The following is a 25,397-nucleotide window of genomic DNA, read 5'->3' on the forward strand; positions in this document are numbered from 1 at the left end:
GGGACCGTAGGGTATGGGGCTGGACGCGGCGCCCGCGACTCCGACGGAGCCGCGTGGGCGGTGTCACCCGAACCCCCGGCCGCATCGCGCGAGCGTCGGGGGGGAGTCCGAGGAGCGATGACGCCGCTTGGACTTCTTGTGCCGCTTACCTGACGACGACTTCGACCCGGAGGAGTGCGGCCTACTCTCGGAGCTGTGGTGGCTCTGGGCCCGCGACCTGTCCCTTGACCTCCCATGGGATCGGGACCTCTCGCGGCGCGGGACCGACTGCCGGAGTTCGAGTCGCCTACGGGACCGCTCCCGCCTGGTTTCGAAGAGAGGGCCCGGCAGTCGGAGCAGGCCTTGTCGTCGTGGTCGACGCCCAAACACGACAAACACACACGGTGAGGATCCGTGACCGACATCAGCCGGTCGCAATCGTCGCAATGCTTGAAGCCGGGCATCCCTATCGGCACCGTTTCGGAGTCGAGAGACTTCGAAATAGTAATCAAAAGGATCAAAAAAGTTTAGTCAAAATTGACTAGGGTTACTGCTTTTTCCAGATCTGCGCTTGCTGGCGCGGAAAAAAAGAAGAACTGACGTCAGCACGCTGAGGCGGCGTCTAAGTACTCCGACGACGTCATCACGGCGCCCACGACGGACGCGGAGCCGCAGACGACGCCTACCGACGCGCAAGGGTACTGCTACGCAAAAATTTCCGTATCCAGTCTGACGCCTGGGGATATTCTAAGGTAAGGAATCTAATACTAACGTGTCCCTTTCAGATGCAGTGTTCGTCCAAGAGCACGTTCCAGCAAATACATTAAAAGATACAGCGGAAGACAGGGCCACATTCAATTTATACGGGCACCAGATATGGACAGGTCTGAGAGATATATTCCTTGACTGCCTAGATGTAGGAAGGCTAATAGCAGAGACTATGAAGGCAGAGGAGAGCATAAACAGATTTTTTTAGTAGAAGGAGGGAACGATGGGGACAAGAGACAGGACAACCATGTATTGATACAGCCCACAAATTGTTTTCTTTTACAATATCCTCAAAAAGGGAATGCCCGCCAAGATACAGAGGGAGCTCGACAGAATGGTTGGGTTGGATAGCAAACCCTGACAGGAGATACAAGCCTACATATTACATTACCACAAACAGAAAGAAGAAAAAGAGAAGGAATAACAAGAGCAAGCCCAGAGAGACGCTGCTAGATTGGTCCAACACAAATTGAAAAGCACCACCCCTGAGGGTGTCATGTAGGCTGTAACCGTGCAAATGGCTCTAGTCTCCAGGGGCACTCCCCTAGATAGTTCCAATCCAGCTATGGCGGTAGGGAGTGGGGAGGTTGGCAAGAACCGGACCCTAGGGAGTGTTACTATTGCCACAGGCTAAGTCACCTAGCAGACAAATAACAGTTAAAGGCCTGACAAGAGCAGAGATCAATGGGCCAAGGGCACCCACCACAAAACACCCCGAATTCACAAAACCAAGCCTATGGAAATCAGAATGCACCCTACACTCACCCTCAAGGAGGTCCACCATCCGCCGCACCCCGCAGCAGGGGTCAGGTGATTGGACGAACACGTGGCAGAAACTGCAGACAGGGAACTCAGCCCAACAGGGGCCACAACTTCATCATGGAAGGCTAACTGACTGGGGAGGTAGCACCTTTTTGCAATCATGGAGCCAAAATGGACAGTAAGACAAACCCCAGCACAAGTAAGCACCCATTCACCCTCTTCTCCCAAAAGACTGTACCAAACCAAAAGGTGGACCAATGAGACAGCAAAGGGGAATTAAAACTTTTACTTGCGTTCAGGGATTCACAGCAACCAACGGCTCTATATGTGTTCTGTCGGCTGGGTATCCTCACTTAAGTTAGACATCAAAGGTGCTTCAGCTACTGATCTCCCGGTGCGGGGTAAAATGACCACACCCTGGTGGAGGAAGGAGCAGTTTGAGGAGCTGCTGGGTGGCTCCCAGATAAAGTATTTAAAAATCAGACACCCAGATCCCCGCGTCTAAAGTCAATCGGGATGGATTCCAATCACCAAGTTGAAGGGTCCCCATTCTCGAGCATCGGGCCCGGGATCCATTTTTCCTTCATGAATTCATTGGATTGGGTGGTAAAATACCGAATCTGTAAGGCCTTTGGGACTCAGAAGATTCCCACCTACATTTGGATTTACCGAATCGGTAAAATTACCGATTCGGTATTTTACAGAATCGGTAAATTTACCGAATCGGTAAATTTACCGATTCTGTAAAATAAAGGCCCCCTACATACCGAAAACCCATTTACCGGTCGGTAAATGGCCACCTACATCTGGCCCTAGATTCCTTACCTTAGAATAGATACCCCAGCAATACCAACCCCGGTGGTGGGTCTGCAAACCAATAATCACACCAGAAAGTCCTGGAGAACGGAACGGCCCAAAAAGCCATCTCTCCGGACTTGGCTGTCCAGGCAGTAGTGTCTTGCGAACGTAGCTGCCTGACAGATGTCCTGCAAGGGGACTGTGCACCATGCCACAAACTTGTTCCACCTGCAGATGTATACCGATTTTGTGGAGGGACGCCTGGTTGCCAGAATGACATTACAGACTTCAGGAGGCAAGTCAAATGGCCTCAACTGCCGCCGCTCAATCTTCACGCATGTAAGTGGAGACTGGACAGGTTCGGGTGGAGGACTGTCCCCTGCTGCTGCGACAGAAGGTCCTCCTGAAGAGGTGGACAAATCGGGGGATCGACAGACAGGCTGAGTAGCTCGGGATACCAGAACCTCCGTGCCCAGTCCGGAGCCACAAGGATGACTTGGGCCCAGTCGCACCTGATCTTCTTCAGCACTCTGGGCAGAACTGGTATAGGCGGAAAGGCGTACAAAAGACCGCAACTTCACTCGCGACGAAAAGCGTCTCCGAGCGAGTGCCGCCTTGGAAATTCCAACGCACAGAACTGATGACATTGCGCGTTCTCTTCTGTGGCGAATAGATCTAACCAAGGCTCTCCCTACTGCTGAAAGAGGCCTTGCGCCACGTCCAAGTTCAGACGCCATTTGTGATCCATCATGCACAGACGGCTGAGTTTGTCCGCCCCGGCGTTCAGGTAACCTGCCAGGTGTTGAACCACCAGGGTCACGCCCTGATGTTCCAGCCACTGCCAGAGGCGCAGAGCCTCCTGGTATAGGGTCCACGATCCCACCCCGCCCTGTTTGTTGCAGTACCACATGGCGGTGGGTTTGTCCGTGAACACCTGCACTACACTCCCCCGGTCAGAGGGGAGGAATGCCTTCAGTGCAAGTCGGATCGCCCGCAGCTCCAGAAGGTTGAGATCGAGCTGGGACTCCGCCGGAGACCAGAGGCCTCTGATCTCCGGCTCTCCCATGTGGCCTCCCCAGCCCTGGAGGGACGCGTCCGTCACAACTACGTGCTCCGGTTGGGGTAGGGAGAGGGATCTGCCGCTGACCCAATCGCGGTCCGTGAGCCACCACTGCAACTGTCTTGCAGTGCCCTCCGAGATCAAGACATGGTCGGACAAGTTGCCCTGATGCTGGGCCCACTGAAACTTCAGGTCCCACAGCAGAGCCTGCATCCGCCACCTGGGGTGATGCACCAGAAGGATGCAGGACGCCATCAGCCCCAGAAGCCGCAGCGTCAACCTGACCGAGACTCGGGATAAAGGCTGAAAGATCGGAATCAGAGCCTGAATATCCTGAACCTGTTGTTCGGGAGGATAAACCCGAAACTGCGCCGAGTCTAGAACCGCTCCGATGAAGAGGAGCTTCTGAGAGGGACACAGGTGCGACTTCGGCACATTGATGGAGAACCCCAGCAGGTGCAGGAGGTCGGCCGTAGTCTGGAGGTGGCTGACGACTGTCTGGGGCGAGCCTGCCTTCAACAACCAGTCGTCGAGGTAGGGGAAGACTGAAACCCCTAACCTGCGCAGATGAGCTGCCACCACCGCCATCACTTTCGTGAACACCCTTGAGGTGCTGGTAAGGCCGAAGGGGAGCACAGTAAACTCAAAGTGCTCGCGGCCTACCGTGAACCGCAGGTAGCGTCGGTGGGCCGGCAGGACGGGGATGTGGAAATAAGCGTCCTGCAAGTCCAACGCAACCATCCAGTCTCCTGGGTCCAGGGCAGCTAAGACCTGAGCCAGTGTCAGCATCTTGAACCTCTCCTTCTGGAGGAAGCCGTTGACGTTCCGCAGGTCCAAGATAGGGCGTAGGCCCCCCTTTGCCCTTCTTGGGAACCAAAAAGTAGTGGGAGTAACAACCACACCCTACTTCTGGCCCAGGAACGCGCTCAATGGCCCCCTTGGCCAAGAGGGCCGCAACTTCCTCTCACAGAAGATTCAAGTGATCCCCTGACACGCAGTGGTACTGCGGTGGCATGGCTGGAGGGGCCGCCTCGAAGGGGAGGGAGTAGCCCCTTTGGACGATTTGCAGCACCCACCTGTCCGATGTGATGTCGCGCCAGTGGAGGAGGTGATGGCGAACGCTGCCCCCCACTGGCGTCATGTGGGCCTGAAAGCTCGGACTAGGAAGGCTTTGAGGCGGATGCTGCAGGGGTGGATGTGGACTGGCCGCGCCGTTGTCCCCGGGCACCGCCACGGCGGTTACCTCGTCCGCCACCACGCTGGATGTTAGTCTGCGGCCCGTGGCTGGCAGGACGTGTGGGGGCGCCCCTTCCTTGGCCACGAAAGGGGCGAAAGGCAGCAGATTGCTGGCGCGGGGCCGACAGGCCCAAGGACTTGGACGTAGCCCTGGAGTCCTTAAAGCGCTCAAGCTCACTGTCTGCCTTGTTGCCAAAGAGGCGACGGCCATCAAACGGCATGTCCTTAAGGGTGTTTTGGACATCAGCCGATAAGTTGGCGGACCTCAGCCAGGTGTGGCGACGAATCGCCACCTTAGTTGCCATCGCTCTACCCAGCGAGTCCGTGGTATCCAGTCCACATCTGATGGAGCACCGTGCCGCATCTCGACCCTTCGCAAGGGCTTGGGCGAGTTTGAGGCCTGTATGACCAGGCTCTCGGGGGTGGGGTGGGTGGACAGGAAGCAAGGGTCGCCAAGAGCCGGGCTGTGGCGTCTGGCCACGTTCCCATCTACAGGAGGACCTGTAGCGGGCCTGGACCAGGTGCCCAGAAGAACGTCAGATAAGGCCTCAATAAACGGCAACAGAGGCTCCGAAGAGCTTGCTCGCGGTTTAAGGACCTCAGTGAGGAGGTTAGTCCTCACAGCCGCGACGGGGAGCTCAAGGGATAAGGCCTTGGCCGCCCGCGTCAACACCACACTATAGGCTGCCCCCTCCTCCGTAGCCACGGTAGGAGGGGAGACAAAGCCAGTGTCTGGCGAGGTGTCCAGACCACTGGCGTTCCCTAGCTCACCTGCCCAGTCCTGATAAGGTTGGCACTCACATGCCAGAGGGTCCTCAGACCCCTCCCAATCCCCCTCACCACCCATCTCCTGGTATTCAGGAACAAAAGATGGGGCCGGATCATAGAAGTAAAAATCTCCCATCGGCGTTGAATGCGGCGTCGAGTGACGCCGCTCCGGCGCCGGAACCGGACCGAGGGGGGAACTGGGGCCGGCGTCGACCGTGGTCGGCACCGGGGGCGATACCCTAGGAGCCGGCGCCGGCGAGGTCATAAGGTCGACCGGCGATGACCCGGATCCGGCGGAGTCCTGCGGCGTCGGGACCGAAGTCGCCGACGGCGCCGGGGCCGAAGCAACCGGCCCGCTTGGGCTCCCAGTCGGGGACGCGGGGCTCGAAGGCGCCGTGGAACTAGACAGAGGAGTGAGCGACCTCATGGCCGAGAGGAAGGCGTCAATCTCCTCCAGCGTCGCATTCTGCCCAGGGACCGGCAGGTATGGAGCAGGCCGCGACGCCTGCGGCTCCGATGGAGCCGCGTGGGCGGTGTCACCCGAACCCCCGGCCGCATTGCGCGAGCGTCGGGGGGAGTCAGAAGAGGGATGTCGCCTCTTTGACTTCTTGTGCCTCTTACCTGAGGACTTGGAGCTCGAGGAGGGGTGTCGATCCTCCGAGTCGTGATAACTCCGGCCCCGCGACTGGTCCCTCGACCTCCTTCCGGACTGGGACCTTAAACGGCGCGGGGCCGACTGCCGGAGCCTTCAACATCAAGGCCCGGCAGTCGGGGCACGACGTGTCATCGTGGTCGCGCCCCAGGCAATGAAGACACCGGCGATGGGGGTCGGTAACCGATATCAGCCAGTTGCAATTGACGCAGGGTTTAAACCCGGGCATCCCTACCGGCACTGTCGTAGTCGTTCGACTTCGAAAAATAGGATCAAAAAGTTTAGTAAAAAAATGACTAAAGGGTACCACTGTTCCCGGATCGGCGCTTGCTGGCGCGGAAAAATAGGAACTGACGTCAGCGCGCGAGGGCGGCGTCTAAGTACTCCGGCGACGTCATCCTGGCGCCAACGACGACGGACGCAGAGCCGCAGACAACGCCTACCGACGCGCAAGGGTACTGCTACGCAAAAGTTTACGGATCCAGTCTGATGCCTGGGGGTATTCTAAGGTAAGGAATCTAATACTAACCTGTTCCTTTCAGATGAAATGTATTTAATAACACATTGCACAGAAAATCAAAAAATTATGTATAAAAAAAAAGTACTTTTTTTGTATTTAAATGTCGTTTTTAACTTTTGATAAAATGAATCGAATAAATAATAATCAATTTGAATAACTAAATTAATGTAACAACACAACAAAGGAGACCCCAATGAGCTTTTTCTAAAGCCATTAGTGAATTGGACAGGTCGAGTGGGAGTGCTCTTGTAGCCTTTATATTTGTGTTTTTCCCCCCTCCTCCCAGACCTTAAAATTATAATTTAGGGGGCACCTTCTACATATCTCATGAGGAGGGAGGTTCCCCTGAGCAGGATTAGTTTTTGACTTGGTTCTCCTGGCGCCCCTGGTGGATCAGCAGTTTGTGCAGATTGCTGTTGCTGCTTTTCATTGTGTTTCTGTTCTTGTGCGATTCTGTACAATTGGGAATTACCTGCTGTAAAAACAGAGACCTCAAAATGGGTAAAATGCAAGTAACTCGGAAGGTAGTATTTGGCAAGAGCGATCATATGAAGTAACATTTCCCCAATAAAGTAACTGTCAAAAGTCATAAGTGAGATAGTGTAGTTGACACATCAACTAGAAGGGGGGATGTTAATATTGGAAAAGTTGATGTTATCATGAAAAACAATACATTAGTGTACAAGAATGGAATTGCATCTTTATTGATTATTTCTCTCATTGTAAGCTCCACATCAACCCCAACTTGCAAACACATAATCAGGCAGGTTCTGAGACCTAGGCCGGAGGCCACTAATTGATAGGTCACCCTGTGGGGTGGCACATAGCCAGTAGACAAACGCACACACAGGAAATCTCAGATCAATCCCACAGATAGGCGCAGCAACACCACAATGGCCCAGGGAGATTGACCCCAATATAGCACACATGGCCAGAGGGGTATGTGCGCTCCCAACAGCACCATACAGTCAGATGCCACATGAGTTAGGAACATATAGCCAACCAGGACACAGAACACACAGTGATCACATGCTCCCCATGCCAGACATCTGGACATGTTACCTACTAACCGCGTTGTGTCCACGCATCACTGAGTCCCACCTGTACTTTCCATTAGACAATTAATTTATGACTTCAAAGGCAGCAACTATGTTCCTTACCTTATATGGACCTCTGGTTACACTTTATTGCAAACAATGAACTGTATAGAAAGAGGTCGCAGACCGATTGTAAATTGAGACAGTCCCCAGTCCCTATGCCTGGAACTGATCTCCTGGCCACAATGTTTAATTGAACAAACTGTTCCTGTTTTACCAAACGCCTCTTGTCTCTTGTTTTTTCCAGGGTCTTTACCATTCAAGCAACAGAGTTGTTGAAGTACAGAACAAGAACCTTAAGATGGTCAAAACTGAGTTACTAATACCACTATGAGTTACTGACACCAATATTTGGAGCCAGGACTCTGAGTTTTAAGAGGCATGGATTAAAGTATTTAGTTATTTCTAGCATCCTATGCAACAGGCAGCTATCTATTCCCAATACTACATATTCAGGCTCAGCTGAGTGTTATGCCTTGAAACAATCAGCACAATGCAACAGCTGGTCAAATAGCATCTTGTGGAGCTTCCAAACACTTGCATCCTGAACATTTCTGTAGTACCAGAGTCTCACCAAGTTCTGGATCAATTAAAATAAATTTGGTCCAGACTTTTATCCGGAACAAAACGTCAAGAAACTCTTCACCATATTGGTCAAAGGTCATATCTTCTTCAACCCTGGGTTAGTGTTGGTAGGTATTATTTTGGTTGAAGGTGAGCAGTTACATTTCTTAAATACTTTGTTTCATGGGGAGGGTTTTTTTGATCATGCGAGGATGAGCTGGTGTACAGTGCTTTAGTTCAGTCTACCTGAGAAGATGACCCACATAGGCCAGTGCCTGGGACGTCCTATAAGAATACTGACACAGGGCAAAGCCTGTTTTTGGGAGAAGCTGTTGAAAGTGAGAATCTTAGACTATCAAAATGTTTCTCAAGACCAAAGTGCACAGTAGTTACAGCTTTATGGTGAGACCTGGGGACCCCTCTTTTAGCTAGCCAGGATCCTGGTCAGTCTTTAACTAATGAAGTCACTCTTTGAGGCAGGCAATTGAGAACCAGAGAAGCCTAGCTTCTATATGATTTATTAGGATTCTTATCGGTGCCACTGCCTTAATAAGTTTCTTTGTTGATCATTTACCAGCAGTGGATGGAACAAAGGGTTGAAGGTAGAAATCAGGGCCGTCTCCTCCTAGATGGCTTTATACGGTCATACTTAATGCATCATTGTGTCTCTGGAAAAAACAGTGACCTTTTATTCTGGTGAGACAATAGTTAGCCATTCCTGTGTCCACAGAGAGGGCAACAGTATCCAGGCCCATCTGCACAGACTGTCATTTTAAATCTCAGTCATCTTAGATGAAGGAATCCCTCCTGAGATCTCACAGGCAGAGCACTAATACGGAAAGCATTTTTACATGTCTTGGGTATCTGAGAAATCTTAGCTTCGGTATTAAAATGATTTCATACAGGTGTGCCAAGCATCAGTGTCGAAAGCAACTTGAGCAGAGCCGGGTATAGATCAGAAGGCAGCACTCTAATCAGACCCTTCAGGATTTTGTGATTAGCAAGATAATTGAGAAATAGGCACTTTTGTAAAAAGGCAGCGCTTTTTACAAAAGTGTCTCCAAAATTTGATAAATGCGACGGCGTGAGACGAGACCAAACCTGTGCCTCGGTTAAATCCTTCCGTAATTACGAGTCTTTGATTACTGAACACATTTGCGAGAGGCTGGCCTTCAGTGGCACACTGGCAGATACATTATTATCATCATTAGAATCATTTAGCATAAAAGATATAATTCCTGTGTTAGAACGCTCTGCTTGCAGCATCTACTAGTGCCTCGATTCTGGGGTAAACTCCAGTAATAAGGGGCAGTGAGGCTGCAAATGTCGTAAAGACTGTCCTTTCACTGGGAGTCATGGGAAGAGGGGCGGCTGCAAGTCTAGGCTTCCTCCGGAAAGAAGGGGCTCCCAAAACCTGCCTCTGGAAGAGCTGTGAGTAGATGGAAGTGTGACTAAATCTCTCTTCTGATCTGCCACAAACTTGTGCCTGGCCTATATCTTGAACACTTGCAAACAAACCAGGACCCACCACTAACTGCTGCATAAAGCTACATCTTTATTTAATTACTTGAATAGTTGATACCCCCAAGTTTGAGTGTTCTCAGTCTCAGTGCATACACCCAGACTGATGTAGTGGCACCCCCTGCTGGATATTGTAAAGAAACAATGGCTTAGCATTTAAACTTAGGTGGTAACTTATTCTGGAAGAGAAAGCACATAGTAAACTATACATAGACAATAAATAAAAGGGTGTGGTTATAGGTGCTTCTTCAGCAAGTAGCAACACATGTGCATGACATTTGCAGATGTACGTACCCCACTATGTGCTAATATTACAAGAGAAGATATATGTACAAAAGCGCATGATGTCTTTCACCAAACTGTCTTGGACAGTGGAAGTGATATCACAAATCTTTTGACCACCAAAGTATATTACAGAATTTGACCCTGAATCTTATCCTTAGCCCTCAGAAGTTGCCTATTAGCTGGGAGATTAGGGAAAGTGGAAGGACTGAAAAGTATATAAGTAATAGGCACACACATTAACCCCAGTATTCACTAGGGGAGGGAACAAGAGGCTACCAGGTATTCAGGGGGAGCTGGCCTCCTAGTAATACAGAAACACACAAAAAGAAGCTACCCTGAATGAGTATCTGATTCTAAGATAGAAAAAGGCGCACTACGAATTCTTCTGTGTGATGTTGGGCATATAAAAAATTGGAAGGACAGTCCTCATACACCATCAGGTGTGTCGTGCTTCATCATGGGCAGTCTTCTCTCTCTAAAAACCACGTTTGATAGAGAGCGGGCCTTCACCTGGAGACAGGGAGGCACTTCACAACTAAGTGGGAGGCTGTGCAAAAAGGTGAGAGAGTGATTTAAAAATGAATGCAAATTCCACATGTAATTTTATTTATATGGGGTTTGCTTAATATTAATAGCTAGGGTGGAGACACAGGTGTTTAGTACCCCCTCCCCATCAGTGTCATCAACATGTTTCTGTCTCTCATGTAGTTCCAATGCAAGCACTCAAGAGGAGGTGGAAAGAAACATTCAAACACCCAATGGTATTAGGTGAGAAATGAATATTGCACTAGGCTGAGCAAAGACGTTAGTGAAATAAAATGGTTGAAAGAAGCTGGGCCAAGGAAGTCAATGGTGCAAAGAGTCAGACCCTGAGCCCAATGAGCAAGTTACTTACCTTCGGTAACACTTTTCTGGTGGATACAGTATCTGCCTGTGGATTCCTCACCTTATGAATATCCCCAGCACCAGCATTCCGCGAAAAGATTTCCTAGCTCTCCACGCAGATGAGGTCGTCACAATACCATGGCTCCGCATGCGGCTCCGCATGACGTCACCGGAGCCATAAGAGGACCACGTCAGCGTGATGACATCCGTTCCACCCATTTTTTCCGTGCCACCGAGGCAAAATGGGCATACCGACCATAGAGACAAGGCATACATAGTACACAGTATTCACACAAATACACATAGTGTAAAGTGAAATAGGAAATCAAAGAAAGTAAATATTTCCTATAAACCTAACAAGGTCAAAACAGAGGATATATAAATTTCAACATGAAACAACTATATTAAACAATACCTCTTTTAAGGTATAAAAGGGTGGACAACCGGGAGGCGGGTGGGTCAGTGAGGAATCCACAGGTAGATACTGCATCCACCAGAAAAAGCATTACCGAAGGTAAGTAACTTGTTCTTCTGATGGATACATCAACTTATGAGCAGAATCCCACAGCAGTCCAATCCCCGGAGGAGGGTGTCCACCCTTCTATACCAAAAAGTCTTGCAAAACAGAGCGCGCAAAATGGCCATCCCTCCTCACCTCGGAATCCAAGCAGTAATGCTTCGCGAAAGTGTGGAGGGAGGCCCAAGTTGCGGCTTTACAGATGTCCAATACAGGAACACCCCTGGACAAAGCAGAAGTAGACGATTTAGCCCTGGTGGAATGAGCTCTAATGCCTACAGGTGGCTCCCTAACAGCCAGGGAGTAGCATATCTTGATTCACAAGATGATCCACCTGGATAGAGTGCGTTTGTGCACTGCCTTGCCCTTCATACGACCAGCATATCTGACCAGAGCTGATCATCTTGACAAAAATCCTTTGTTCTATTCAAATAGAAGCGAATTGCCCTCTTTGGATCCAAACGATGAAGTCTATCCTCCTCCTTGGAAGGGGAGGATAAAAACTAGGGAGGGTAATGGACTGTCCTAGATGGAAGGGAGTTACCACCTTAGGCAGAAAAGCAGCCCTGGTCCTGAGTACCATCAATTTCAGCATGTATGGTCAGAAAAGGTGGCTTTGAACTCAAAGCCTGAAGCTCACTCACCCTCCTAGTCGAAGTGATAGCCACTAGAAAGACCGTCTTGAATGTCAGTAACCTCAAAGGACAACTATGCATAGGTTCAAATGTGGAACCCATCAAAAAAGTTAACACCAGATTTAAATCCCACTGTGGCATAATAAAAGGAGTGGGCGGAAACATGTTAGTAAGCCCCTTAATGAACCTTAAGACTATTGGAGACTTAAAACGAGAAGGTTGATCAGGCAAACATAGAAATGCAAACAAAGCCGACAAATATCCCTTAACAATGGCTACAACACAACCCTGCTGAGCCAAATGAAGTGAAAGACAAAGAACATCAGAAAGATGTGCCTTCAAAGGATCAATACATTTCTCTCCACACCATCTAACACATTTTGACCACCTATAGGAATAGACAGACTTGGTGGAGTGTCTCCTGGCTGATAATATAACATCCACAACATCAGGCGGGAGAGAAAAAGAATTCAGGTTGCCCCGTTCAATCTCCAGGCATGAAGGTGCAGGCTCTGGAGGAGGGGGTGTAGAACCTGCCCCTCCGACTACGATAGGAGGTCTACCCTGAGAGGGAGACGGAGCGGAGGGTGCGACGAGAGGTGAAGAAGCTCTGTGTACCACACCCTTCTTGGCCAATCCGGAGCGATTAATATAACTTGGGCCCGGTCTTGGCGAATCTTCCTCAGAATCCAAGGAATCAAGGGTATGGGAGGAAACACGTAAAGGAGTTGTGAGCTCCAACTCAACTGAAACACGTCCCTCAACGCTCCCTGCATCGAAACTGGAGACTGCAGAATGACGGGCAGTGCGCATTCTCGAGAGTGGCAAACAGGTCCACCCGAGGAGTTCCCCACGTCTGAAAGATGTGTTGAACTACCTCCAGATTAAGCCTCCACTCGTCGTCGGCAGATAACTGCTGACTGAGACTGTCCACAAGCACGTTGAGCACGCCGACCAGATGATTTGCCATCAAGCAAATCCGCTGATCCTGAGCCCAGGACTAGAGCCCCAACGCCTCTCTGCACAGACGGTACAACTCTACTCCTCCCTGCTTGTTGACGTACCACATCGCGGCAGTGTTGTCCATCCGGACTTGAACCGATTGACCGCGAAGGGAAGGGAGAAAGGCCTTGAGCGCCAAACGTATCGCCCCAATTCCAGAAGATTGATATGAAACAATCTCTCCTCTGCCGACCAAAAACCTTTGATCTCCAGATCCCCCAGATGAGCACCCCACCCTAGGGTACAGGCATCCGTTATCACTGTGGCCACCGACGGAGGAGGGTGGAAGGGCTTTCCTTGAGACAGATTGCCCTTCATGCTCCACCAAGACAGATCCTCTGCAGCTTCTTTGGAGATCCTGACTGACTCCCTGAGATCTCCGTTGTGCTGATATCACTGCCTGCGGAGACACCACTGGAGCGACCTCATGTGCCAACGTGCATGGTTAACCAACAGAATGCAGGAAGCAAACAGACCGAGCAGGCGCAGGACCTTCAGAACTGGAACGACCGCTCCATTGTAAAACAAGGTAATAATTTCCTGAATATCGAGAATCTTTTGTGGAGGCGGGAAAGCGCGACACACAGTGGTACCCAGTACCGCTCCTATGAACAGGTTGTGCTGAGGGGGCACCAGGTGAGACTTGGGAACATGTATCAAAAAACCCAATTTGTACAGCAGCTGGGTTGTAATCTGCAGATGATGACGCACCATCTCTGGAGACTCTGCCTTCAACAGCCAGTTTTCCAGGTAAGGGAAAACTGGAATCCCCAGCCTCCGGAGATGGGCAGCCACTACTGCCATCCCCTTGGTGAAGACTCGAGGTGCGGTAGTAAGACCAAATAGAAGGACCGCAAACTGGTAATGTTGTGAACCAACCATAAACCGGAGATACTTCCTGTGCGATATGGATGTGGAAAACACATCCTGCAAGTCGATGGACATCATCCAATCCTCTTGTTGCAGCGCTTGAAGAACCTGCGCTAGGGTGAGCATCTTGAACCTCTCCTGTTTGAGAAACAGATTCAAGATTCTGAGGTCCAGGATAGAACGTATTCTGCCATCCTTCTTTGGGATCAGGAAATAACGGGAATAGCAACCCTGACCCCTTTCCTGCTCCGGAACCACCTCTATCGCACCTTTTTGTAACAAGGTAAGAACCTCCTACTGAAGGAGAAGCAAATGATCCTCCTTGCAAAACCCCTGACAAAGAGGGTAAGGAGGAGGGAATTCCCTGAAGGGAAGGGCGTACCTATTTTCTACAAGATCTAAAACCCAAAGGTCCGAAGTTATTAATCTCCAATCTTGTAGAAAATGGATAAGCCGACTTCCCACGGGACCCACATGATCCAGGATGGTGGATCTAGGGCTGCTTTCCTGCATTATCGGGAGGGGTTGAGGAGGTAGAGAAGGAGGAGGAGGAAGATGGTTGCCGTCTGGCTCCACGAAGGCGACCTCTGCCTTTACCCCTGTAGTTCCTATACAAGGGGTTCTGCTGCTGTTGCTGAGACTGTCTGGACCCACAAAAGGAAGTCTTTCCTAAACCACAATAACATTTATATCTATAGCCTCTTGCCTGAGTCTGCAGACACAAAGACCTTGCAGTGGCCTTACTGTCCTTAAATCTTTGAAGGGCAGCGTCCGCCTTTTTACCAAAAATCCAGAAGGCCGTAACCATGCATGTCTTCTTGTCGCAATGGAAGAGCCCATTACTCTTGCAATAGAATCTGCAGTGTCCAAGCCAGACTGGATGACTTGGCGAGCCACAGCCTGAGAGTCCACCAACACTTCACTCAGATTCCCCCTGTCCTCTTCAGACAACTTTGGAAGAAGCTGTTTTGCAGAGTCCATTAGGACATGAATATACCTGCCCAAGAGACAAGTGGCGTTGGTAGACTTCAGCGCCATACTAGCAGACGAAAATACCTTTTTTGAAGATTGCTCCACCTTTTTGGAATCCCTGTCTGCGGGAGCCTGCAAAAATGCCCCTGTAGATTGCTTCGAACAAGAGGCCTGCACCATCAGACTTTTCGGAGAGGGGTGAGAAGAAATGAAAAACGGATCTCCAGGAGCAGGTCTATACCTTCTTGAGACTGACCTCGAAACAGCAGGAGCCGAAAGAGGGTTGCGCCACACATCAAGGATTGGCTCCGACAGAGCATCATTGAATGGCAAAAGTGGTTCAACCACCGAAGGAGGAGAATGAAGCACCTCAGTAAGAAGATTAGGCTTATATTCCGCGACAGGAAGCTGCAAATCCAAAAGTTCCGCAGCCTTCCCAATAACCATATGATAAGGAGCAACATCCTTCGAGGTAGAAGCCTTTTGAGAAGCAAAGTCCCACTCCGGAGAAGTGTCAATCCCACATGCCTCACACAAGTCTTCAACCACATCTTCTGTCATACACCTCTCCTTCCTCCCTCTCTTCAGCCTGGCACTGCTCCTCTTCCAATAATCTCTGCACCTCTCTCCTCGAGCGCATCTTCGATTGCGGCGTCGACGGCTCCGGGAGCAGTGTCGAAGGCGGATCCACTACCATAGCCGGCGCTGATCGAATCCGAGAGGCTTCACAGGATGGAGCCGGAGACTGACCAGACGGCGTCAACATCCTCGGAGCCGGGAAGGGCAAGGACGGCTTCGCTGGCATGAACGCCATAAAGGGGGCCTGAGGATACTGATGAGGCACACCCAAATTATATGCAAAAGGACCCATGGGACCCGAAGGTGCTCCAGAGGGGTACGAAATGAAATGAAATGAAATTAAATTAAATGAAATGTGTATTTATAAAGCGCGGTTGCTGCCCAGGGGCGTCCAAGCGCTGGTGTGAGGTGTAGTTGCTGAACGAAGGAGGGTTTAGCCAGGAGATTAATGATGAGCCTTAAACAGGAAAGTTTTCAGTTGTTTCCGAAACAAAAGAAGGTTGGGGGTGGACCTGAGTTGGAGGGGAAGGGAGTTCCATAGTTTGGCGGCATTGAAGGAGAACATCCTTCCTCCAGCTCTTGCCCTTTTTATTCTGGGTACTGAGGCCATAAAAGCCTGACTTGATCTGAGATTTCTGGTAGGGTGGTACCGAGTTAATAATTGGCGGCCGATTGCTGGTCCTGTGTGCCAAAATGCCTGGTGGGAAATGCACATCGCCTTGAAGGCGATTCTTTGTCGTACGGGTAGCCAGTGCAACTTGTTCAGCCCAGGTTTGGCTGATTGTCTGCGGGGCAGTTGGAGCAATGTGCGGGCTGCACAGTTCTGCACTATCTGCAGCTTTCGTAATGTGTATTCTGGGGCGCCGAGATACAGGGCATTATTAAAGTCCAGCCGAGATTGAATCAGGCCCTGTACGGCTACCTGTTTGGCCTCCATAGGCAGTAGAGGAAGGACTTTCCTCAACATCCTAAGAAGACCAAAACAGGTTGAAGACAATTTCGTAGCCTGAGTGTTAAAGGAAAGAGCTTTTTCCAGCCAAACCCCCAAGCTCTTTATGTTGTCTTTGGGGGCTGGAGGGTTGCCTAGGCAAGGGGGCCAAAGGGAATTGAAATGTACCGGAGATGTGGGTCCCAGAAGCATCAGCTCCGTTTTATCCCCATTGAGTTTGAGGGAGGATGTCGTCATCCATCCCTTGACTTCCTCCAGGCATTTCATTAGTCCTGATGATGATGCTTGACCGCCCTCCTGCGCCAAAGAGACCACTAGCTGAGTGTCATCTGCGTATGAGATGATTTTAATACCAAACGGATGGACAACCTCAGCCAGTGGTTTCATATAGATGTTGAAAAGCGCAGGGCTTAAAGAGGAGCCCTGCGGAACTCCGCAGCTCAGTGGCCTGCTCGTTGAGACAGTGTCCCCGTCAAAGATCTGGAAAGACCTGGTGTTCAAAAACGATTCGAGCCACTGCAGTGCCCTGCCTGCTATTCCGACATCCGATATACGGCTCAGCAGGGTGACATGGCTGACCGTATCGAAAGCAGCACTCAGGTCAAGGAGGACCACTGCCACTGATCCCCCTTGATCTAGAATCTTTTGGGTTTCCTCAGTGACTGCTAACAGAGCGGTTTCTGTTCCGTGCTTCGGTCGGAAGCCCGTCTGAGAGGCATCTAACAGTTGGTTATTCTCGAGAAAGTCCACTACATGGGTGTTGACATGTTTCTCGAGAATTTTGCTCACTCAGGGGAGCAAGGAGATCGGGCGATAGCTGCCGGAATCCTCGGGATCAAGATTTGGTTTTTTAAACAGAGCCCAAACCCTGGCCTTCTTCCACGCAGGCCGGACGGTGCAGGAGGTGATGGAGGCATTCAGGAGGTTCATTATGGTGGGAAGCACGGCTTGGCTTGCCAGCAACATTTTCTCTGGCGGGGCTGGATCGGATGGCGATCCCGATTTTACTTGACAAGCTAGTAGGTCCAAGGATTCAAGGTCTAGCAGAGGGAAATGATCTAATATCGCCAGAGGTTGAGAGGAGACCACCCCTGGGTTCCCCTGTCCCTGTGCTCTAGGGTCTGTTACTGCGGCCGGGAAGGAGGAGTAAATTTGGTTGACCTTCTGGTGAAAAAATTCTTCTAGGTCGTTGCAGTGAGCTGAGGTTTTAGCAGGAAGCATGGCAGAAGTGGAAATTTTGGGGAGGCTTTTTACTATATGGAAAATTTCCTTAGGTTAGGACTTTGCTTCCATGATCTTTCCCGCGAAATAGGCTGATTGGGCAGACTTTACATCGCCCTTGTAAGAATTGATTGCCTCTCTGTATTGGGTTTTCACCTCTGGTGCGTAATCCATGCGCCACCTTCTTTCCAGTTTCTTACAGAGACGTTTCTTATCTCTGAGGGACTTTGAGAACCAGGGGGCGGGTTTATGTGATCGTTTTGATGTGACTTTGCGGAGGGGGAGAGTAGCTTCAAGGGATTTTGCGATCCACTCTTCACGAGGCCCTGGAGAATACGCCATGCATCGCATTCTGGAAATGCGACGGATCCGAACCCGGCATCGGAAACTGAGGGTATGAAGCCAGTTTGACATCCGAACGAGGTACCTCTGGAATCAGAGCCGCTAGAGCCACAGGTGGAACAGCCGCAGCCGAAGGAACCTCATCATCAGCCGGATTCGACACACCCTCTGGAGTCGGTGAGAATCTCGGCGTCGACGCTTGCTCTGGAGTCCCCTTATAGGAAGGAGATCGAGCCGGAGTCGCTTGAGGAGACACTGAAGGAGAAAGCAAGTCCTTTTTGTGACGTCTAGCAGGAGAAGGTGACCTCGACACCACAGCTTTTGAGGATTGGCGCCGAGAAGCATGTCTCCTCTTCTTCTTATGCTTATGCTTCCTCTTGGAGTAATGCGAAGTCGAAGACCTGGACTTTTACCTTTTTCAACTCTTTTTTTCTTTTCTTGCCTTGGCCATGTAAAGTTTGGCTTCTCGCTCCTTCAACGCCTTAGGATTCATCTTCAAGCAAGAAGAACATCCCTCGACGTCGTGATCAGAAGATAAACACCAAAGGCAATCTTCATGCAGGTCAGTAATAGACATATGTTTACCGCACTCCCTGCAGGGCTTAAAACCTGGCTTCCTCAGAGCAGACATGACAAAAGAGAAAGAGATACAATCGAAATTACAAAGTATCCAAACGAAGTATGGAGAGTCCCAGAAAAAAACGTTAGCGTCGACAGCGTGGAAAAAAGGGAACTGATGTCATCATGCCTATGTGGTCCGCTTATGACTCCGGTAACGTCATGCGGAGCCACGTGCGGAGCCATGGCATTGTGACAACCTCGTCGGCGCGAAGAGCTAGGAAAAATTTCCACAGAATGCTGGCACAGGGGATATTCATAAGGTGAGGAATCCACAGGCAGATGTATCTATCAGAATTATGTATTTTGTTAGCAATAAGTCTGTTTGCCACCTTTGCTGTCAAAACCTAGAACTAAAAAGGACAACAGGTTTGTGTTCCTGCTCCCTTCCCGACTGTGTGACCGAAGTAGCACAGCAGTGCCAGCACTGACAAAGGGGTAGCTGCTGACTGCCCAAACTGATTTTTATGCAAAGGCAGGGCTGGTGTGTGGGGCTGAACTTATTGCATTTCATTGTATTTCATTTTAGAATTGCCAACTGGCATCCCCCATTATGATCATGAATAGAGAGGCCACCTTCAGCCTTGATTTGTTGGGGGCAGTCCCCATTTGTCTAGGCTTCCCTTTTATATTTGAATCAGCCCACAGGAGCATTGTGCACGTTTACATTTTGCAATGGTGTTTGGTTATATAGATCGTTTCCCTGGTAGCAGCTGCTCTGGCAGCTCAATGCCTTAGAACACTGGAGTGCTTATTCTCACACCTTACTTGGGATGGGCACATGGAATCTTTACTGTTTTGTTTCATGAGGACATTTCACATGTTGAACTTTAGTAAAATACAACAATGTCACAGCCGGTTTCATTTAAATAGATACTTTGATACAGTAACAATTAATGTCTTGCACAATGCTAGAAAAGGTCAATAGAGACAAAAAGATGAAGAAGGGAACATGAAGAAAAGGATATGACCAAAAGAATTAACTTACATCAAATAAGTATTTAAATCGATTGAATATAAATGAAGCACATCAAACGAGTACAATAGGTAGCCCCGGGTCAGCACAATGCCACAGAAAAATAGGATGAATAGCAGCCCTGTGCTAGTGTGCATGGCTTAACCTATGCTCCAGAATGTTACCACGAAGAAGAATATAACAAACAAACCCTTTCAGACACTTTAAACATGCCTATTTCAAAGTGGAATACTCTGCTAAAACACACTGAAAAGGAATGTTTATTAGTAAAATAAAGTGCCGCAATAATGCAGCAAAATATGCAAATCTATGCCCCAATATGCTGTGGGGGGTCTAATAGCCGGTGTCGAAGTCAAAGTGTAAGGAACTGCAATAGAGACTTGAACCAAAGAAAGGGGATCTCGTTTGCAGTAAGTTGCAACCACCGAAGATGGAGCTGAATACACTGCCGACTACTGGTGCAGTGGAAAGTTAGTGACCCAAGGTGACACTGAGTCAGTCACACCAGAAAGGTACTGCTGATAAACAGTGTGGCTTTTTGAAACACTTCAGTTTGAGCCTGACGAGCCGTGGCAGGAGAGAAATGTAAATGCTTTTAGAAAGGGAGAAGCAAAGATGTGTCAAGAAAGTCCAGCCTGTCTTTGGATTTCTCCGTTTTAGGTCGAGCCTATAGCAGCGCACATGCGCTACAATAGGAAAACAACCTTTTGTAATTAATTCAGTTTTTGCCCTAAAAACTTGCACGTGTTGCATTGCTCACAACGGATATGCGTGTACGTTTGGCGACTCCCTTGCAGGAGCGAGGTTTGACACCATATGTTTGTAATTAACTTGCAACACATGGTGCCCCTGGCTCACTCCCCCAAGGGAAACGCTTTGTGTGCTCCCCTCAACCCTCCCACTTTTAGCGAGAGGCGCGCGCTTGTTAAAGCAATCTTAGGACGCATTGAGGGTTTGTTAAGGTTCATGCAGCCTCTCGCACCTGGAGGTATTTTAAGCCAACAGTAATTAAATGTTTTCCTCCCGTTCTTGTATTTGAGCAGTGCATGTATTTTATATATCTTGTAAAGTAAGGGCCGACTAGAAGCTTTAAAACGGTATCTTTCAACTGTCAGATTCAAGTGGGGTCCTTTGCAGCTTAAACCTACTAGTTGCATCGTGGCGTCATCCAGTGTATGGTTGGGCAAAGCAACTTGTTCATTTGAATAACATTTAGTTTGCTTCGACATAGACCAGTCAGTTTGAGTCATAACAGTGGCCCGAAATGTACCATCTAGGTGCAATGTTCGTTTCACACCATCTAAATTAGAAGCAAGTGCGCTGTCTGGACGGGATAAAACATTTTTTCCGTAACTGTTGATTTGGACTTAAAAACTTGACTGTATGTGAGGTTGCAGACAGTCACTACTAAACGTAACCATTTCTGTTATCCTCTTTACTTTCGGAACTATTCTACAGAGGTCATTACATTAGGCCATTACATTACCCAAAATCACTTGGGTCTGCACGCATTGGTAGTTAAACACACAATGTGCAATTTGGATGTCATGGGTAACACTACTGCACGCATGCCTGCTGTTCCCGAGCAAGGCCCCTTCCAGTCTCACTCTCTTTCCGCCCACTTGATAAAGTGGCCCGGGACTGAACCAAAGTTTCTTTCATTCAGAGTTGGATTGGGGCCACAATTCGGCCCGGGCTGCCAAAATAAAAGTGCCCACAAACTGCAGCAGAGACCTTTGAGAATGTGACACGATTATGATCGGTATTCACAAAACTTCAACTTCAGAGAACAGCTAACCTAAAGGGAAGCATCAGGACCACAAGAAATCAGAGGGGTGTGCTTACAAAATATTTATGGACCTCACAGTTCTAAGCACCAAGGCTGAAGGACTTTCCATACTCACCACAAACTTCTCTGCATTCTGACCCACATGTTTGTAGGTGGGTATGGAGATGGGCACTGCTTGCTTCTCAGAGTAGTCATAGAACGACTGCCCTGAGGAATCGTCACAGGGATCGATATTGTCGGCCTCGTGGGGTGGAGCGGATAACACTGTTAGAACGAGCTCCTTCTCGTTCTTTTAGCAGCCGATTTCACATATAATGCCTTGAGGTTATGCCTTTGGAAGACATCAGTTGCAGGCCTTGTTAAAGCCTCGTAAAGTACGGGGGAGGGGATCTGACCCCACAAATGCCGTCTGTTCAACAAAGGCACTCTTTTCCCAGCTTCCATATTACATCCCAAGATATCTGTTCACTATGGGGTTTCCTTTTTTGGGATGCTAGTTCAACACAAAATTCCCTGGTTATTAGCAAACATTTACCCTGATAGAATGCCAGATCTGTAGGGTTTGGTAGTGTTTGTTTCTATATTCTGTGTGGCAGTGAAAGTTGTGTTCTGCCACTTAAGAGTATTCTCATTTTCTGTGACGCCATAGCAGTGCGGCACTTGGCCAAAGTGTGTGATCTTGGGTGAAACGCCTAATATCTTGTGCCACTGTTTCCTCCTCTGCAGACACGCGTATGTATAAATGAGAAAACTGGACCTTTGCAGCTCTCGCAGTACCAGGGTCTAGGTCATTTCCTGGGGATAATCTTCAATCCACTGACGGTCTACTTCATTTCCTGGTGAAAATCTCCAGTCCACTGCTAGATTTTCAAAATAGCTGTAAAGTGCTGGTAAATGATTTTCAACACCGCTGCAAGGTGCTGGTAAATTCTGTAAAGAAGACAAACACGTGCATAGTCTGCGGCTAGTATAATAGCTGAAGGCCCCCAGGCTGCCAGCCTGCCCCAGAGGCGGCTGTGGCGGGAAGCACGGAGCGGTGAGTCTGTGGTGCCTCTGTCAAGGCCTTGCCTTCCCTCCCTCACACTCACGGCTGTGTTTCGTGTCAGCCCTGCACCGCTGTGATTCTGTGATTTTGTGATTTCACTTGAGGCCTAGACGTCGGTCATGTGACCCCTGGCGAGGTTGTCAACCACCAGCTGGGTACCGAAACATCACAATGCAAGGTGATTGATTACCTGCCTGTGTGGCGGGCCTGTGCAGAGGACGTGCTAAGAAGCCCTTTCAAGGAAATACTTGTTTACTAGATGTGTGCATACTCGAGGACACCACGTGACTCGTGGCTTCTGCTGTTATTAACCTCCCAGACTGCTGTTCACACCCACGGCCTTCTGTTAGAACTACTGTCGGGTTGTTTCCACGCACCGTTCGATGTTCTGGTGTACAATGCTCTGATGTACACTAGACAAGCATCCAGCTTGTATTCCTGTTTGCACAAAGATACGTTTTCAGACCCTTTGATGATGATGGCTGGGGGGCCCTCGAGCACCCCGGCCGATGCATGCACCCACCTACCTCTTCTCTCTCTCTACCCCTCTCTCTCTACCTCTTTACCTCTTTCTATCTTCTCTACCTCTCTCTCTACCTCTCTCTCTACACCTCTCTACCTCTCTCTCTCTCTACCTCTCTTGTGATCTGTGCTTTACAAGCCGGGCCATACTCAAACCCCTCTCCCACCCCCCACGGGCAAAGGCCCTCGAGCACCTCGGCCAATGCATGCACCCACCTACCTCTCTCTCTCTACCCCTCTCTCTGTACCTCTCTCTCCCTCTACCTCTCTCGCTCTCTCTACACCTCTCCACCTCTCTTTACACCTCCCTCTATCTCTCTACACCTCTCTCTCTACCTCTCTCTCTACCTCTCCCTCTACACCTCTCTACCTCTCTCAAAGATGGCTGCAGTGTCTACGTGGGATGCGGTGGACTAAGTGGCAGCAGGAGCCTGATAGCACTGCTTGTCCTTAAAAATAACCAACAAGCATTGGCATTGCCAATAGGTCTACCCTTTAGGACCTTATAAGTGTTTAGTTATCCAGTACAATATCCTTGGTGCAACAACATCAAGTATTGCATGGCTAAACCCTTAAAAGGTTCCAAAGGCGAGACCTATTGGCTATGCCAATGCTTGTTCTCCTTGGGGGAAGCGTAAGAAGGGCATTTTTACTTGTGTATTTTGTGATATTGCACAAAAGTGAGGTTTCTGGGGTGTGAAAACTTCAACATGGTGTTAGATTTCTACTTAAAAAAAAACACGGCCAGCTAAACTACTCAATAGCTTTGGAGTGTAACAACGGAAAGAGGTCAGAGGCTGAAGCTTTACGAAAGGTAAAGACAACAAAGACGATACCTGGAGGGAGTTTGTCACTGATATTAAGTTCCGATACCAGTCACATGGCTAGAATGTTTGAAGACTTTGGGCCACGTGATACTGCGAAAAGAACTTCAAAAAATATGATAAGTAAGGTGAAAGAGGAAAAAGCACTAGGTGGGCCCCATATCCTGCACATGACGAGGTGCAGAACAACAATGAATTGGCGTCACCGGTGGTGCCTTGTTTGTCTCTCAGTCGTCACTATTAGGGACTCCACCAACCCTCTGCAGCCAGTCATATGATACGGCTCAAAGATTTTGCTACACGGTCAGCAGCCTGGGAAAGAAGTTCAAGAATGAAATCTGCAGAAGCCAATATCCATTGGAATGTCTAAACTACAGCGAAAGCTTAATTTTAAGAACAAAAATTATAATTGGCAGCAAATCAAAAGTTACACGCTGATACAAAAAAAGAGGCAAAAGTCAGTCAGCTAACTCGGCTGCATCTACCAGGAAATAGAACTTGCCCATTGCAGCGTTTCATTGGTAGAGTTTTGGGAAAAAGAAAGGTTTTTTTTAATCCAATTTGGCTTCAGGTAAATAAAAAATAAGCTGCCATCAAACTATGGGGACATAGAGTTAGAAACTAGAATGGAGCTAGTGGGGTGGCATCACAGAAGGATTACAGAGGTTACAATATACCGGCCCTGTACTATGTGCAGCAGAGCCTCTTTGAGATGCTTTTGCTCCAATATTATATTCCGTATGGCAAGCACTAGAAGAGGCTAAAATGGGTCAGTTCTAAAAGAGAAGGGGAGGTTGGCGCAGTATTACTTTTTGCAATTGCTAAGATGCACAGGTTCTAGATGGTTTAAAACCTGCTGGATAGCATTTGATGCCATTAGTAATGCGGATTCCACTATAGAGCAGTTGAGTTTTTCGTATTCCTGTATATTTAATGACACACCCCACCACAGCAACAGCCATTCACCTACTCACACAAATCTATGAAAAATTCAAAACATGAAACAAATTATGCAAACCAATTACGATTTTACCTTGCAAATCGAGCACCAGCAACTCTCCCCTTGTGTATTCATACGTCCAGTGACTGAATGCGAGCATGGTTTCCTCAAGATTGTTAGTTGGAATAATCTCGTCACCGTTGTTATTGTTGTACTTCCTAAACTCTCCAGTCATGCACTCCTCAACAGCAAACCATTGTCCTGCCGAGTGGCAATACAAAAGAAAAGCTTCCAAGAACCTAACAAAACACAGTAAACAAATACATCATTTATTTTTCTCCGTTAACAAAGCAGCCTTCTTTTTCATCCTCGTTATGTTAAACTATTCCAAGTAGTAACAGATTCAAAAATGGGCGTGGATAAGGACATTAACGTAAAAGTAAAGCAAGGCAAAGAAGATTTGCCACAGAATCACAAACACATTTTAAGAGTGTTGCATGTCAACCACTTTATTTTGATTTTCTGAAAAACAGTATTGACTTAACAGAAATTCCACATGCTTTCAATAATGTTTTAAAGCACAAGTTACTGCTTGTGTAACTATATATCTGTAAGAGACATTAGTTAGTGATAGATTCCTTACCTTAGAATATCCCCAGGCGTCAGACTGGATCCGGAAAGTTTTGCTTAGCAGGATCTCT

At 48.9% G+C, this 25,397-nt stretch overlaps 1 protein-coding gene across 1 annotated transcript in view; it reads right to left on the reverse strand.

Annotated features, from left to right (window-relative positions):
• The window catches only part of LOC144826435 (transient receptor potential cation channel subfamily M member 7-like), a 2,236,140-nt gene that overhangs the window by 133,996 nt on the left and 2,076,747 nt on the right, over positions 1–25,397 (reverse strand). Inside the window, exon 36 of the mRNA XM_078684762.1 lies at positions 24,790–24,995. Within this exon, the coding sequence (XP_078540888.1) occupies positions 24,790–24,995 (206 nt within the window). The remainder of the gene's footprint in view (positions 1–24,789; positions 24,996–25,397) is intronic.

The sequence above is a fragment of the Lissotriton helveticus genome, chromosome 3_2 (genome assembly GCF_964261635.1).
Source record: "Lissotriton helveticus chromosome 3_2, aLisHel1.1, whole genome shotgun sequence".
Taxonomy (NCBI): domain Eukaryota; kingdom Metazoa; phylum Chordata; class Amphibia; order Caudata; family Salamandridae; genus Lissotriton; species Lissotriton helveticus.